The 16,419-nt window shown below is 41.0% G+C and overlaps 5 protein-coding genes across 6 annotated transcripts; 1 reads left to right on the plus strand and 4 right to left on the minus strand.

The window, feature by feature from the left end:
- Window positions 1–277: 277 nt before the first annotated feature.
- LOC117626986 (protein QUIRKY) lies at window positions 278–4,010 on the minus strand. Its single transcript, XM_034358845.1, has one exon. It carries the CDS (start codon window positions 3,859–3,861, stop codon window positions 679–681), a length of 3,183 nt encoding a protein of 1,060 aa, XP_034214736.1. The 5' UTR covers window positions 3,862–4,010; the 3' UTR covers window positions 278–678.
- A 1,139-nt stretch (window positions 4,011–5,149) lies between these two features.
- On the minus strand, window positions 5,150–6,646 carry LOC117626989. Its single transcript, XM_034358850.1, has 2 exons — window positions 6,375–6,646; window positions 5,150–6,101 (listed from the first exon to the last, which is right to left on the minus strand). The coding sequence occupies exons 1-2, from the start codon at window positions 6,589–6,591 to the stop codon at window positions 5,494–5,496; spliced, it is 825 nt and encodes a 274-aa protein (XP_034214741.1). The 5' UTR covers window positions 6,592–6,646; the 3' UTR covers window positions 5,150–5,493.
- A 1,056-nt stretch (window positions 6,647–7,702) lies between these two features.
- Window positions 7,703–8,935, minus strand: LOC117626990 (inactive protein RESTRICTED TEV MOVEMENT 2-like). The gene is made up of 2 exons (XM_034358851.1): window positions 8,644–8,935; window positions 7,703–8,428 (listed from the first exon to the last, which is right to left on the minus strand). The coding sequence occupies exons 1-2, from the start codon at window positions 8,780–8,782 to the stop codon at window positions 7,863–7,865; spliced, it is 705 nt and encodes a 234-aa protein (XP_034214742.1). The 5' UTR covers window positions 8,783–8,935; the 3' UTR covers window positions 7,703–7,862.
- An 814-nt stretch (window positions 8,936–9,749) lies between these two features.
- LOC117626988 (pectate lyase-like) lies at window positions 9,750–11,984 on the plus strand. 2 transcript variants are annotated; one of them, XM_034358847.1, is made up of 4 exons: window positions 9,750–10,195; window positions 10,309–10,966; window positions 11,051–11,293; window positions 11,432–11,984. In XM_034358847.1, the coding sequence occupies exons 1-4, from the start codon at window positions 9,990–9,992 to the stop codon at window positions 11,648–11,650; spliced, it is 1,326 nt and encodes a 441-aa protein (XP_034214738.1). In that variant the 5' UTR covers window positions 9,750–9,989; the 3' UTR covers window positions 11,651–11,984. The 2 variants fall into 2 exon arrangements, with proteins under 2 accessions (XP_034214738.1, XP_034214739.1); XM_034358848.1 differs by having other exon boundaries at window positions 10,312–10,966.
- Window positions 11,985–12,119: 135 nt separating this feature from the next.
- LOC117626987 (isochorismate synthase 2, chloroplastic-like) lies at window positions 12,120–16,289 on the minus strand. Its single transcript, XM_034358846.1, has 15 exons — window positions 16,077–16,289; window positions 15,785–15,973; window positions 15,022–15,266; window positions 14,755–14,872; window positions 14,538–14,654; window positions 14,303–14,446; window positions 14,107–14,181; window positions 13,952–14,020; window positions 13,727–13,845; window positions 13,570–13,627; window positions 13,307–13,417; window positions 12,989–13,073; window positions 12,754–12,851; window positions 12,501–12,593; window positions 12,120–12,402 (listed from the first exon to the last, which is right to left on the minus strand). The coding sequence occupies exons 1-15, from the start codon at window positions 16,185–16,187 to the stop codon at window positions 12,355–12,357; spliced, it is 1,680 nt and encodes a 559-aa protein (XP_034214737.1). The 5' UTR covers window positions 16,188–16,289; the 3' UTR covers window positions 12,120–12,354.
- Between the last annotated feature and the right edge of the window lie 130 nt (window positions 16,290–16,419).

Here is a 16,419-nt window from a genome sequence, read left to right on the forward strand (position 1 = left end):
TTGGGTACAGCAGCTAGTTGGTGTACCACACAATACGCATGGGACAAGCTGGTGTACCCGAAACATATAAAAATAACTCATTTTTCTTCTCCTTTTTAACATCATCAGCTCCATCCTCGTTATCTTTTTACCTTGTTCTGCTTCTCTTTTTTGGGTCTTCATGTTAATGGCCAGTAACAACGGCACAAAATAATTATAATAATAATGAAATACATATATTTATCCATGCTCAATATGAGGAGGAGAGAGTTTAATTAACAATATAGAAACAAGCACATGATGAAATATGCGAATGCAATTTTATACGTTAGAAAGCAATTTCAGTGTTCATACTTTTCCGCGGCATCGTCACAGAAAGCTCTGCACTGCCATCCAAATGTTCTTTTCAAGTCTACCAACACTCATTTTTTCTTCCCCCTCCCATTGCCTTTCTCTTATATCAAGGTTTCAATAGTGAGTCAATCAATTCAACAAACCACAAAAAAACAGAACATGATGACAACTTGCCACTTTCCCCACTCACTTTTTCACTCTTTATTTTGAAGGACCTCTTTTTCAACTCAACACAGTTGTTTTCATCGCAATTTCAAATTTTTGTCACCCTCTGATTAATTTAGCACCTAAGTAACAAAATGTTGCCATATATTATATCTACTACTCTTCCTTCCCGCTCTCCCTCTACATTAACCGGTCCGACAAGCTTGGCAGCCTCCGGAAGAAGTTCAGGCTAGCCGGCGGCATGTGCTCTCGGAACATGGGGTGGCGCAGATAGTAAAATCCCAAGGCCACAGCAACCATTTTTGGTGGCACTGCATACAAAACCACAGTGATAGCTAGGCACACTCCAATGAACAGTTTTGTGGCTCTTGGGTCTCTCCAGCTCACCAAGGCTTGGGCCCGCTCTCCCTGTGTCGCAAAATCACCCAAAACTGTTTGGACCCGGGCTGCCAACATCCGTAACCGATCATACCGAACCCGGATGACATCGGGTGGCCTTGAGCTTGGGATTGTATCAAACTCCTCATCAAGTTCATCCGGATCAACCGTATCCGCTTGAGACAGCCGGATATCCATCCCGGCTGGGATCTTGGGCCTGAACCGGTAATACCAAACACCAATTAAGAACACGTATAGAAACCCGGTTGGGACAATCAAATCCGGGTACCAAACAAGAACTAAATACAACACATGGACCAAAACCGTGGTAACCGGGTTTCTCCATCTTCTAATATCATCAGACCATTTTGCCAACCCGACCAACCATGCAAGCACAGCCACAATCCGAAACCAATTCGCCTTGCTTTTTCTCATGCTCCATGAATGCGAATCCGCATCCAACATGTACCTCACCACCTCGGACCCCAAAGGCGGCTCTGAGCGAGCTAGCCATGCTGACACCATGCGAGTGGCGGCACCGCGCAATGCCTCCTGTTGAGCCACCCCAAGGGGGCGGAGATAGTGCATTCTAGGAAGCAATGGTTGTCCATAGACCGCGCATGTCTCGGGCAGCAACGACGGGCAGGCAAACCGAACCGCCAACTCGATTTCACCCATTTTCTTCAACCCAGTTCTCAACAGCACCAGCAGCGGGTATGAGTTCGTATACACCTTGTTGCTCTCCAGCGTAGATATACGTATTCGTATTTTTCCTATACGGCAGTCTGGTTTGTCCTCCCCCACGCCAGCAAACATGCGCCAGTTGTCAAACACTCCTATGGTGAGGACGGTGCAAGGGTCATAAACCTGCCACGTGTACTGCTCGTTCCAGCGCGGGTCAAAGCTATCGGTGATGGTCCGAGTACGGACCCACTTTTTCCCGTACTTGGCCACACAGTAAGCGTCCGTGGAGCCTTTCCCACCTGATTTGGCTTTCATGGGAAGCAAGCCGCGAGCGCCGAGAATCCCCAGCTCCAAAATGCCTACAGCCGGCTTCCACAGCTGCTTAGCTGTGGGCCGAAAGTCACTGCACACGTGCGCCGCTTCGTCCAGCACGTGATACCCTCCCTCCAAGCAGAGCCGTAGATGGATTCTGCCGCAGTAGGGCTCGCTCCTGCGGCACTCCAGCGCGTTTCCTTGGCACTCCAGCCCGAACCACTTGGACGCCACGTAGCGCTCGTCGATTCGCTGCTCGATCGAGCTCACCGGAATTACGACGTGGCCGAGGATCTCGGCGTCTTTATTGGTGCGGTCCTCGACGATTAAGATCAACGAGTCCTCGAGAGGCTCCCCTGCGACGAAGATGAGGTCCTCGTTCCAGTGAAACGACGCGCTGTGATTATTCATGGATCCGCGCCTGGTTCTAGCTGATTGTGGCCCCAGCTGAGCTTTGACTCGGATCTCGGGAGCCGTTAATGGAGGCAAATTCGATGGAATGTGAAGGTCCTGAGCTTCCATAATCGTCAATCTCAGATACCAGAGCTTCGGCGATTGGTAAACTTTGGAACGCGTGTGAGCCACGAATGGCGCGTCGGAGCTCCACGCTTCAGGGAAGGCATCGTCGGCTTGGGTCCCGATCCAAACAGAGAGCTGGATTTCCCCGGTGATTCGGCCGGAGTTCTGATCTCCGTCTAGAGAACACCATTGCGGAGCCAAGGGACTGTCCGGAGGATCTCGAACCAGCACATCGGCGAGGTTGAAGCGAATGCCGCCTAAGAACTTGTCGGACGGCAAGTCGAGAACGACGATCTCCAGCTCCGAGCTCACTGAGTCAGGCCGGTTGTGTGCGAGCGCGAACACCTGGTTCCACTCGGGCGAGTCCGTCGGCTCGCCGGGCCTGTGAACCGCCGGCTTCGACCTCACCATGTGGGTCGATGTACGGACCCTCACGTAGGGGCTCTCGTTCGGAGCCAGGCCTCGAGCCTTGACTATTCTGATGAACAAATACTGCATCGGCTCAACGAGATCGCGGGGGTGGATTCTCTCCATCTCCGGCCCCGCGAACTTGCCGGAAATCACCTTCGGCGAGAAGTCTCCGTTAGGCTTCCTTAGGATTCTCACTCTCTCAGTATTCATCATTCTGTGAGTCTCCATTTTTCTCACCTCCGATTGAAACTGAGGCTCCGGCTGATGCTGATGATGACTCGACATATCGTGCCCGGCCTGTTCAGAATGTACATGAACCATCGGTGGCGGCGACTCCTCGACAACCGGCGGCGAGTACGAGCTTTCGTGCATTCGGTTCGCAAGCGGAAATCCAGGGACCTCGAAGACCCTACTTTCCTCGACCACCCCAACCCCCGGACGCGGAGATCTCGGCTTCTCCTGCGGCGGATCCTCCTGAGGCGGGGGAGGCGGCGATTCCTCAACCAACTCATCGTAGTAATAAATCCTCAGTCCAATCTCGCCTTTGATCCAGCTGAACACGCTTTTCTTCTCCAGCTGGAAATATACCAATCCCTCGTCGCCGCGCCTGGAAAACTGGGTGCCGTATAGCTTGACCCTGCCGAGGAAGTGGTTTTTACGGGCGGTGCCACTGGAGTTGCCGAAACGCTTGTCGTTGAGGACCTCGATCTCGAGCTCCTCATACTCCATGTGGTCGGGGTCGGAGACGACGAACTCGAGGGCCTCGTTCCAGGCGGGGTTGAGGGACTTGTACTTGGTGGAGGTGCGCTTGCGCTGGCCGTCGAAGTCGGCGACAACGTAGGGGCTGGAGCTGCCCTGGCCATCCTTGGGCAGAAGGTCCCGCGCGTCGACGACTTCGACGATCAGCTTCCTTACTGTCCTCGGCGGCTGCGGTGGTTCTGAAGGTTGTGGCTGGGGCTGGGGCTGGGGCTGGGGTTGGGGTTGGGATTGGGATTGTGGCGGTGGCTGTTGTTGTGGCGGTGACTGTTGTTGGGTTGGAAGTTGGAAAGAAACCATCATGGGACCATATTTCTGATGGGAGTGTGAGTGAGTTTTGGTTTTGGTTATGGACAAAAACAGTTTGTAAATTGGGCGTTGATAGCGGGAGAGAGAATGAATGGGAAGGGGGATGTGCGGGTTTTGGGTTTTGCTTTTGAGCTGTGCGCTTTTTTGAATTTGTGCACTGCTTGCTTGCTGGGTTGCATTGCATCATATCATATCATATGCCTAATGCATGGCATGGTGCTTGATTACCATGCTAATCTTTTTGTTTTTATTTTTTAAAATTTATTATTGATAATTTTTGTGTGCATTTTTTTGGTTAAAAGATTTTGTTGAGAAGGAAGAGATTAGATTCCATTCTCTCTCCTGAAGGTTTTCGATTCACTTTTCGGCTTGTAAATTATAATTCACACATTCCTCTTTCTTTTCCTTTATTATTTGCTTTTTCATAATTAATTTGATTATGGTTTGTTTAAGAATTGGCATGTCAAATATTGTGATGGGTGATAGCATTAGATGATGATAGAGAAAGAAGAGAATGAGAGATAAGTTGTACTGGATGGAAGAAGGCACATGATTCTTCCAGTGAGTGAGGCAAGTATGTATGTCTGTGTGCATGGCCCTCTCCTTTTTGTGAAAAGCAATCACATTTTGAATAAAGGTTTGGGTGACAAAGCATATCATCCCCCTTTTTATTTTCATATTGGGTTCTCTTCTATATATTCTCCTCTCCTCTATCTCTTTATGTCCCCTTGTCAAACAAAATCATCAAAATATTCCAAGTCCGACATACACATATTATCCTTTTTTCTACCACCATATGGGCAACTCAGTTGTGTTCAGAAAAGCACCTGAACTAGTAAAAGTGATTTTTTCAGATATAATTGTGGATTTAAATTGCTTTAATTTCTTTCAGATACATAGGAGGAGAAAGACCTTCATGAAACGGAGATAACACTATTTTGTTATTTTCAACCAATAACGTTATGACATGCGCATGATAACACTTCCACATAACATAGCATTATTGGCCGGATATAGCAAAACAGTACAGCTATATCCGTTGTAACTAAGTTTTTCTCATCTTTGAGTGGATATTAGGTCACATCTTTTTGGCAATTGGCACGCATCTCGAAGAAGCTTCTCCAAGCCGCATCAGATGGAGAAAGTGATGTTGTGGTGGAGTGGCTTTTTTTTCCAATTGCTGTGTTGCTCTCTGCTTTTGTTTGCTCAACGAATCTGATCCTGCTTCCCTACATATACATATATGCATATATAATAAAGTCATTTTTGAATTGATGCCCTTCTGTTTTGAGCATATTTTGGCTCTCTGCTCATGATCTGTGGATGAGATAATAGGTAGATTGATGCTCAAGCCTCAGAATATTAGCAAACATACAAACATGCCCTTACCCAAAGAGGCTGCTGCTTTTAACTTCTTCAACTTTAATACAACTCTTAACATGTCCACAAAATAGAGACTCTATATCAAAGGTTAATACATACAATTTTGTAATAGAATTATCCATGCCATTAGCATCTGATCATGTTTAATTTTTCAGACATTTTCATTTTCATTAATAATAAGAGGAGATTTGCGTGTGTAAACATAATATCCATAGCTAGCCAGACTTAATTCATACTTAATTCTCATTCTCCTCCTCTTGATTGGAACGTCTGATGAGAAACTAGCATCCCTAATGAAAATGCTACAACGGCCGCGGCGGTCGCGGCGGTTAAAACCATCCTTTTCTGTTTGCTCAACATCTCCATTGCCATCCTTAAAACCCCATCTTCATGCTCATCCCATTTCCTTATATTTTCTAGAGAGAACAATACATGGCCATTTCCTAATAGTATGTTTGAGTAGTGTCCATCATTTTCGGGTCTTAATAATAAGCCTTGGACATTTGTATACTGTGTATCATTTTCTGTTGCTCCTATCTTTGGTATAATGATATAGAGCGTCTCACCCTCCAATTTTGCTGTGATCATATTGGCATCTGAGTTTGGCGGAATGGAAAATTTCTCCTCAAAATACTCAAATTCATTCTTAATCTCCACAAAATACATTTCATCCTCAGAAGACTGATCAGATTCACTCTCCTCCTCATCAAAAGACTCAAATTCATCCTCCTCCTCCTCCTCCTCCTCAGAAGACCCAGATTCGTTCTCTTTATTCACTTGCCTTTCTCCGCTGATTGTTACATGGCCAGCTGAGTCATTGACCTCAACGTTCACCTCCCCCTTTTTGAAATCTAAGAGACAATTGTATAATTATAATTTATAAGATAAACAAATCTCATTAATAATATAATGCTTCTGGTTATATTATCAATTAGTTCCTACGTACGTACAATTAATATCCACTTTTTGGTTTATATATATAAGTGGATCATGATCATCATGTGATTGTAACACCACGTGAAAGAAAAAAATCATGCATATATGCTTTGTGTTTTTTCTTTTGAGGAAATGAAACAACAATAAAGTATTGGAAAAATAGATATGCTATAGTAGATATGAAGTACTTGGAAGTTGAAGGAGGAGATAATGGCCTTTGGAGTCCTCCATCCACTCTGAGAAAGGTACAACCTTTCGACGAAGGCCTATTGTTGATGTCGACCATCTTGTGGATCCTCTAACATCTGCCATCAACGATCCACTAATACCAACCGATGAAACCTTAATTGTAATAACAAAATTAACCCATTGAAAAGATGATGATCCAATTTGTGGTGAACCCATTGATTGATTGATTGTATATATAGGAGTAGCTAGACATTATCGATTTAGGAAGCTGCATGCAGGGTCAATCTTAATTTCCCCTACATGCCAAGTTTGGGGTTGCTTGCTGGCTTATTTGGGTTTTCATGGTGGAAAAAGGACAATATTATTCCTTGCCTTCCTTGTGCCTAAACTCCCAATTAATTATTAATAAACTATACCTCTCTTTCTATCAAGGCCTATAATTAATATAACATTAACATACCAATTAACTAGATGGAGCCCACACAGTATATGTGTGCGATGAGTTAAGAATGGTGATTATGTGAAACAAGATTTTTCCTCTAATTATTTCACCATATTTCTTGCTAACACGCGCACACACACACATATATATCCCATCTATTGAGATCCCTCAAATAATATCATTTAGGGTACCTTACGATTTTATTTTTAATGATCCAAACCATCTATTTTTTAGGTTTTCATTCAGAGATCATCCTTGCAAAAAATTAGACAAATCGAAAACTGTTTAGACATCTAAGTTTGTCCTACAAAATCAATGAAAAAGGTGCATCTAGAAAGTACTAAAATTTCAATAATTTAATTGAGTAGTCAAATGATATAGGGACACCCTTTAAGGTCCCTACAATTTTTGTTTTTCAACAATCCAAACCAACTATTTTTAAAGTCTACATTCATAGATCATCTTTACAAAAAATTCGACAAATCAGAAACCGTTTCGACATCCAATTGTATCCTATAAAATTAATGAATACGGTACTTCAAGAAAGTACTAAAATTTCAATAACTCAATTGAGTGGTCAAATGATATTGGATTCAAGTGATTTTTTGTAGATATGATCTTTGAATTATTATCTAAAAAATAGATGGTTTGGATTAGTAAAATACAATGCAGAGTAGGCACTATAAGGGCGTCTCTCAAATAAACTTATTTAAGGAATCCCTCAACATAATCTCTCTCTCTCTCTCTCTCTCTCTCTCTCTCTCTCTCTATATATATATATATATATATATATATATATATATATATTGCTCTTTGAGTAGAGTTTTAGGTATAGATGTTATGAATGATTTAAACAGGTTAGAAATTTAGTTTAAGAGGAGAAGGTTACAAGGATACATCTCATTCATTGAAATGTTCTTATTTATAAACAACAGATGACAGAGAATTAAAGTAAAACAAGTGTAACTTAACAGTTAATTAATGTACACAGATTAATTAATTAAAGAGCTAGCTCTCTAGATAATCTTAATTCTCATTGCCCTGCTCATTGGAACGTCTGACGAGAAACTAGCACCCCTAGTGAAAATGCCACCACAGCTGTTATAACAGTCCCTTTATTTTTGCTCAACATCTCCATTGCAGTCTTCAAAATCCCATCTTCATGCTTATCCCATTTCCTTATATTCTCCAGAGAAAAGAATATGCGGTCATTAATTCCTGATAATTTTTTTGAGGCTCCATCATCTTTGTTCGAGTGCTGTCCATCATTTTTCGGTCTTGTTAAGTGTATGTTTTCTGCTGCAGCGCCTTCCACATTTTTGTTCTCTGGCTTAGCTGGTTCTGTGGCAGCGGTTTCATCAACATTTTGGTTTTCTATTTCAGGTTCCGCTTCTTTCTTTTCTTCTACAACTGCTGCTACCTTTGGCACAGTGACATAGAGAATCTCACCGTCAAATTTTCCGGTGATCTTATCGACATCTGAGTTTGGAGGGATGGTAAAGTTCTGCTCAAAATACTCAGATTTCTTCTCATTGACTTGCCTTTGTCCGCTGACTGTTAAATGGCCAGCTGAGACATTCACCACAAGCTTCACCTCCTCCTTCTTAAAATCTAAGACACAATTTTGTAAATAACTAAACATAATAACGAAGAATCAATATCTCTATCTATCTGTGTGACTATAACACCACGTGACTAAGTTCATATGAAATTTCTACGTGAGTAAAAAAGAGCATGCACATGCATTATGTTTTTCTTAAGGAAATGGAACATTATAGGGAATAGAGAAAGAAAATTAATATTAGATGCTCATCTCATGAAGTTACCTGGAAGATCAACAAGAAGATAATGGCCATTGGAGTCCTCTGTCCAACCTGAGGAAGGCAAAATCTTTTGGTGCAAGCGTGTCGATGATGACGATCTCTCTCCCATCCCTCTTGTTGATGATCCTCTGACTTGTGCCATCAGTTAATTATCAACAAATAATACAAACTGAACCTTATAATAACAAATTTAAGCGTTTGTTTTGCGTGCGAATTAATTACAATAAAATGATAGAATGCTTTGTGGTGAATGGTTGGAGATATATAGATATGCAAAACCTCTGATTGATTGTATATATATATAGGAGTAGCAATGGCTTGGTGTAGGGTTATGTAGTCAAATAACAAACAGGTTTCCTTGTGGGAAAACGATATATGCATTCTGGATCATCTTATTCCAAACTTAATTTGCCTGCATTTGCAAAATGTTGTAGTGGTTGGATTGGACTGCATGTCAAGGACACTATTCCTTGCTTTCCTTGTGTCCAAACTAACCTCTCTTTCTGTCTTTGCGGCGGCGGTCTCTATAATTTTATTAGATTACGGCCTATATTATATTCATATATGCTTAATGGCATGGTATGAACATATATATATACATATATGTTATGCCTAAAGCCGCGGCTAATCACATTTTAATTTTCAATCAAATTACTTGTACCATGTTGATTGACAACATTATCGGCCGTATTAGTAAGAATGAAATAATGTAATCAATGATGCGATTAGTAAGTATGAAATAACATATTATCAATCACACACATGTTACATTACTCTTTAAAGTAGTTTTATTATTATTTTTAAATATGGAATATTTAGGAATGATTTTATCCTTTTAGAGATCACTTTTTTTGGATGTTGACTAATGGTAAGAATCAAGAGGAATGGTCAAGAGAGATTGTAGAAATTAATAAGAGAAGGGAAAAGGAAGAACTAAGCTAATCCAATAAAGAAAATCCAAAGTGAGCAAAGAAGGCAAATAGGAATTTCGACCGTTGAAAGGGAAAGGGGCTCCCCTCTCTTCCCTCCCCACGTCTCATTCTCATCTATTTGCTTCATTTAGATTTCTTCGTTGTGCATATATAACCAAACTCCCCCATTGCAGTTCTAAATCTTTTAATTAATTCCCTTAAAAAAAAAAAATTTCAATTAATAACCATGGAAACTGTCCTGCCCTGCCCTGCAAATTAAAGCCATTACTTCAACCCAAGCAGTCTGGTAGGTCCAGTTTCACACCCCCATATAGGGCTCAACCTTTGCTACATTAGACATCAGTATAAGAAAAATAAACCCAACAAAACAAAAAAAGTAAGAAAACAAGGAAAGGTGAAGAAATTTTTTTTTGTAGGATGGCAATGGAAGCTGAGAAGCTAAATGTTGTGATTTTATGTGTTTTTGTAATTGCAATAACAATCCCAACAACAGTGAGGGCAAACATTGCGGATTTTGATGAGCATTGGCAGCAGAGAGCCGCAGAAGCCAAGAAGGCCGCCCATGAAGCCTACCATGATGATCCTATAGCAGTCACCGAGCATTTCAACAAGCAAGTCCTTGAGTAAGTTCCTTGTTGTCACACAAGAAACCAGAAATTTAAACACATTTTGATTTCTTGAACATTGATTTTTTGTTGTTGTTTTGGGTTTGAAAATGTTGATCATCATTTACAAGCAGCACCTTCGATTATGCAAACAACACAAGAAGGAACTTGAACCAGAAGTACAAGGGTCCATGCATGGCTACAAACCCTATCGATCGTTGTTGGCGATGCGATCCAAACTGGGAAAAAAATCGCAAGAGGCTAGCCGATTGTGCCCTTGGCTTTGGGCGCAAGGCAACTGGAGGGAAACTTGGACCAATATATGTGGTCACAGATAACACCGACGCTGACCTAGTGAACCCGAAACCCGGCACACTCCGCCACGCTGTGATTCAAAATGGGCCACTTTGGATCATATTTGCTCGGGACATGAGGATAAAGCTGACCGAAGAGCTTCTGGTGGCCAGTGACAAGACCATTGATGCACGAGGTGCTAACGTGCACATCCTCGATGGCGCCCAAATTTCATTGCAGTTTGTGAAGAATGTGATCATCACCAACCTCCACATCCATAACAACAAGCCTGGAAATGGCGGCATGATTAGGGACTCTATCAATCACTTTGGACAGCGCACGCGTAGCGACGGAGATGGAATATCCATGTTTGGAGCCACAAACGTTTGGATAGACCATGTCTCTTTGTCAAATTGCGCAGATGGGCTCATTGATGCCATCCAAGGCTCTACGGCCATCACCATATCCAACTGTCACCTCACCAATCATAATGATGTAAAAATCCATCTGTTATTGCATTTTACAAAACTAACCCCATTTGTGAAATCATGCGTGCTACTGATTATATATATTGTGCAGGTGATGTTGTTTGGTTCAAGTGATAGCAACTCTCAGGATCAAGTGATGCAGATAACTCTGGCTTTCAACCATTTCGGGAAGGGGTTGGTTCAGCGGATGCCAAGGTGCCGGTGGGGATTTTTCCATGTCGTCAACAACGACTACACTCATTGGCTTATGTATGCCATTGGAGGCAGCCAACACCCTACCATAATTAGCCAGGGCAACCGGTTCATTGCTCCGTCGAACCAAGCGACTAAAGAGGTACATATACTAGTGTTAGCACAAGCACAAACTGGTCTCTACACCAAATTTGTTTTATATCTAATCACATATCAAAAAACCAAGTCGTGGGACTTGTTCCTTGAACTAATTTTGAATGCTGTCCTTGTTGTTATGTAGGTGACTCATAGGAACAATGCACAAGAGGGCGAGTGGAGATCATGGAATTGGAGATCAGAGAATGATCTTATGATGAACGGAGCATTCTTTGTTCAATCCGGAAGCCCCATTAGGAATCTCCCAAAGGCAGATATGATCCAGGCAAAACCTGGGTCATTTGTGACCAGGCTCACACGCTTTGCCGGTCCTCTTAAATGCGTTAAAAATAAGCCATGTTAATGTGTATGTGGGAATAAACAAAAAATGAAAATTGTATATAAATGTATGAAGCTCAAACTGAACCCTGTTCAGAAATAACAGAGGTTGTAGCAGCCGACAGTGAAGAGTAACACTGTCTTCTTATTGCTTTTGTAGTTTCAATTATAGGGGGATCTGACAGTTTGGGGAAGAAGGGAAAAATAAAGGCTTAGAATTGGGAGAAACAATGCAATTGATATAATTTCTGATTTCATCGGTTGATTTAATTTGTTCTCTCTAGTCAAGATATGTACTTTGATATGTTCTGCAATTCGACTTTCTCATTCATGGTGAAGAAATGGTTTGAACTTATGAATGGTGTGGCAGCAACATGTTCTTAGGATTTACTCAAGCTATTGTTACGATTCATGCTTTCGTGGCTTTTATTTACACCAAGCCTACTTTTTGGTTTCAAGTCATCATCATGCCAAGCCAATTTCTGAGCAAAAGAAATATGATTTAATGGAAAAGCATATTGTTGTCCCAGTCAGAGCAGATGAACATTCTAGGCATGTCCAACTCATTGGTATTTGCTTTTCAAATTTATTTTTACATATCAAATCTCTTTTATGTTGTCATTGGGAAAATCATCCCAAGAAACAATCAAGAAAGAATAATAGTCATTAAAGAATTCTGGCTAACAACTTCAAAACCACCGACCTTTTCACTTGATAGTCCTTGCAACATCAGCTTTTAATCTCTAAAGGGACTTCAAGTTTAAGCAACTTGGTGAACTACATCATTGATCAAAGCATATAAAAGTTTATTGAAACACCTATTCTCATGCAGAATGATTAGTTTTACACAATGCAACTTGAGTCTAAACACACACCTGAGAAATCTTGAGTTCCAGTTCATCCCATTCTGATGATGCATTACTTCCTTCCACAACCCCTGTTCCAGCAAAAATCATTGCGCCAAGACCCTAGAATTGAAAAGGGTCAGCGCTACGAATTCTGCATGCTAATGAAGACATGCCTATTGTGTATGATACTTTCAGTCTAATATGCATGATACATAAAAATTTCTGACAAAAACTTCATTTTTATAAAAGTGTAGCAGACAAAAGAATTTACTTGGCGTACCTTTTCCACCAATGCTGATCTAATGCCAACGGCAAACTCACTCTCTCCTCCTCCAAACCAACCAACTGGCCCAGCATACATCCCTCGGTCAAATACTTCTGCACAAAGTTTATGAATATATGGAATCTGAGTCTTCAGGAAAAAATTCTCCCTTGACCAAACCGGCTAGATGAATTGATGTATAAAGCCAAAGACAAAGAAATAGTAGAATTCTTTTTATTGATATATGATGCACCTGTTTCTGCAATTAAAACCTGTGCCTCCTCTGTTGGAAATCCACAAACTGCTGGACTTGGATGAAGAGATGACAATATGTCAAACTGAAATGGAAGCAGATTGCTAGTTAAACTTCAAATTCAAAGTATCCGAAATCAAGCATATTGTCGAGAAATTTAACAATGTATATTGGACACTGAAGAAAACTCTGATCAGCTCAGGAGAATAAACTAGTGGGGTGCAGAACATGCAGATTTAATCTAACTACAAAAATCCAGATTATATGAGCTTGAAAGGAAACTTTATGATTTGATGCAGAAAAATGCAATATATTTACCTCATCCTCTTCACTTCTTAACCTGCCAGCCAATTTGGCATATAAATGTTGGACTCTAGGGAGCTTACGGATTGCTTTCTTTGGTTCAACTAGGACACTGTTACATACATTCTGCAAAACAAGAATGGTATATGTCCTTGTTGAGTCTAAACCAGTTTCATGTCAATTTCAGACAATAAATTTCAAAATTTGCACCAATTTATTTCCCATTAAACAAAATTATCAAAAAGTTCAGACATAACAGCACCAAAAAGTAAACTTACCTCTAGTTTTCTTCTTATGCTTTCTTGTACAATAGTAAACTCGAGGTGGTCCTTGGGACTGCAAAACGAATGTTATTGGATAGTTGTGTGACTCCTAGCAGCACAGTGAAGTAGAATAACATCATAACAATGATTTTAAAAAAGATTTGAGTTAAACCTGGAAAGTAATTCAAGTTCTATTTGAAGATCTTTAGGCATCGATTCGCCTCTGGCTCTGGTTCCAGCCAGAGCTTCACTAGTAATGCCAAGCCATTTTCTGTGAAATAGTTGCTCTGGCTATTCACAAAAATAATCGAAATAAAAAATAAAACAATTGTCAAGGTGATCATAGAAGATAATATATTTTGTGATGAATGGAAGTTATACTTTTCAACACAATTACCGTGTTTCCAATAAATGCTGGTGCATTAGGTGGCTGAAGACAGAACTGATAAGCATTTTCACCTTCAACCTGAAGAAGTTTAGCTCAGATGTAGTAGTCATAACTTGTTATACAGAGAAAATCCACCAGTAATAGCTTGAAGAAAAAAAAAACACCTGTAAGCAAGCTAACCATGCTATGGGATCAATATCAGTTGCTGTTATTACTGTGCTGCGACGTGCGAGTACCACCTGAATTCCCAGAACAAGATGATTCATTAACAAGAGAAGGAGAAAGAGGAAGATGAAAAGGAGGTGCATCTCAATACTGAAACGAAGCTTGGCAAACGGAAAATAAATCATTAAATAGTACCTTAATAAGGGCTGAGTTGCTTCTTATTTTCTGCAAAGCTCTATTAACAGCAAGATTCCAGTATGTCTTACTCGGGATGTGATTATTACTTAACATTGGTGTCCAAGGAACTTGTCTTCGTTGCTTCAAAACGACAGAAGATATCTGCATCATCAAGAATTGATGTAAACATAAAACATGAATATCTTCAACAAATACAAAACAAGCAGATTTAACTCAATCCTAATATTTGAACCTGGCTCAGTGTAGCTTTAAGTGCATCAATTGCATGTCCCAAATTCCATGAGAGGGCATTGTCCCAGGCAACAGTTGCTGCCAGCATTGAACCTTCTTCAAGCTCATCAAACTCAACCTGTCATGTGGTATCTAGCAGCAGATTGTATAAATACTTAAGAGAATTCAAACATGATTTATGGCTCGAACTACTGCACAAAAGCAAATAATTGTTCTACCTGAGGGACCATAAAATAAAAGTAACCAAATGCCTCCCATTCAGATGATATGTTGGCTCTTGCATCAAAACGGATTGCCCCATAAGTGCGAATAAGCGGACATTGTGTTGAGAGGAATCTTCAATCAAGAGAAGACAAAATTAGACTTCAGTTTGTAAATTGGATTTCAAAAGAAAGAACAGTAGTTTTTACAAAATTAAGATATACATATGTTAAATGGAATCACACTGAACTTGTTCCAATATTGAATATTGTTTGTTCTTTTACCTCTTTAAGGACTTCCAATGCCTATATGAGAAAGGATGCAGATCCTGAAAGAAAACTGCAGACCCCACACCAGCAACGCTGACCAAGTTGTGTTCCAATTGAATCTGGTCATTCCCATTGGTGCAATCAATGGAAAGATCAGAAGAATTACTGGTTTGGCCCCTACAGGAGAAATAGCAGCGGGGAAGGAATTGGTGTTGCGCATATAGCCAATCAATGGCTTCAATTTGCTGCTGGATTGGCACCTTCAAATACAATGCTGGTTATATTAGCACTATGCATAAGCAAGTAGTCTCTCCACCACTGTTGAATTGTTCTGCCTATACATTGAGAAATGCCAAGGCCTCTCGCCTGGCATTTGTAGCTGGAATCCAGAACTTCTTTATCGTCCTCTTTTAACAAGTTTACTTATCTTTTTATTAATTTCAGAATTCCATGTATCTTAACGATCAGAGCAAACTTCTCTTCTTATCATTTGGGCATGCATGTGTGCGTGTGCTTCTTTAAAAAATTAAAATATAAAAACAAAAGATACCAAGGCAAAATTATTAAGTCAATTTTCATGTCGTGCTACAGAAGACAGGATAAGGTATGTAAAGCACATGCTGATGAATGCCACCCATCCACGTGGCACAACCCCATTGCTCTAAACATGAAAACTTTTTTGGCCTACTAGGCAATAACAGATAAGAAAAGATGGCACGGAACAGAAACAAGTAGAAGAATTGAGTTTGGACGGCATTGAGCATTTAACATGGCTTACCTGGAGACGTATAATTCCGGAGGTAGAAGAAGGTGGGTTTGCTTTCAATTCAGAAATGGCGGAGTTGAGCCTGTCCAGAGCCAAGGAAGGCGATGGAATTGCTGGAAATGAACGCGTTTCAATGGTACCTAAAGGGAGGTGAGGGTCTCCTTGGCAGCCATTCATGGAAAGCGAACACAAATGAGACCTCTGTTTGCAGGAAGAGGAGGAGGGGGACTTGTTATTTATGCCAAAAACTTAAAACAGATAGTTTGCAAAAGGCATAATATTACAGCAAGTTAAGCGGGTTTACATGGTGGTGAGAGAAATTAATGGTTTGCCTGCTGGAAATTGTTATGCTGCATTTGGCTGCTTCTTGGTCCATGAAACATGCAAGGCAACGGCTTGCGGCAGCAGCGGCCATGAGATAGAGATGAGAGAGCTTTGGTCTCAGCTGCCAATAGTTGATGGAAGACAGAGACTTGGTAGCTTATTGCTCTGCTTCAATTTGCCAATAGTTGACGGCTTATTGCTCTGCTTTACAGTTTTTTTTTTTTTTTTTTTTGACAACATATGCGGAGGCAGAGACTTGGTGGGTAAGGTGACACGTGTGAGAGCATGTTCGTAATCCAGTCTCAGGACCCAAAAAGGTTGGT

The sequence above is a fragment of the Prunus dulcis genome, chromosome 5 (genome assembly GCF_902201215.1).
Source record: "Prunus dulcis chromosome 5, ALMONDv2, whole genome shotgun sequence".
NCBI lineage: Eukaryota > Viridiplantae > Streptophyta > Magnoliopsida > Rosales > Rosaceae > Prunus > Prunus dulcis.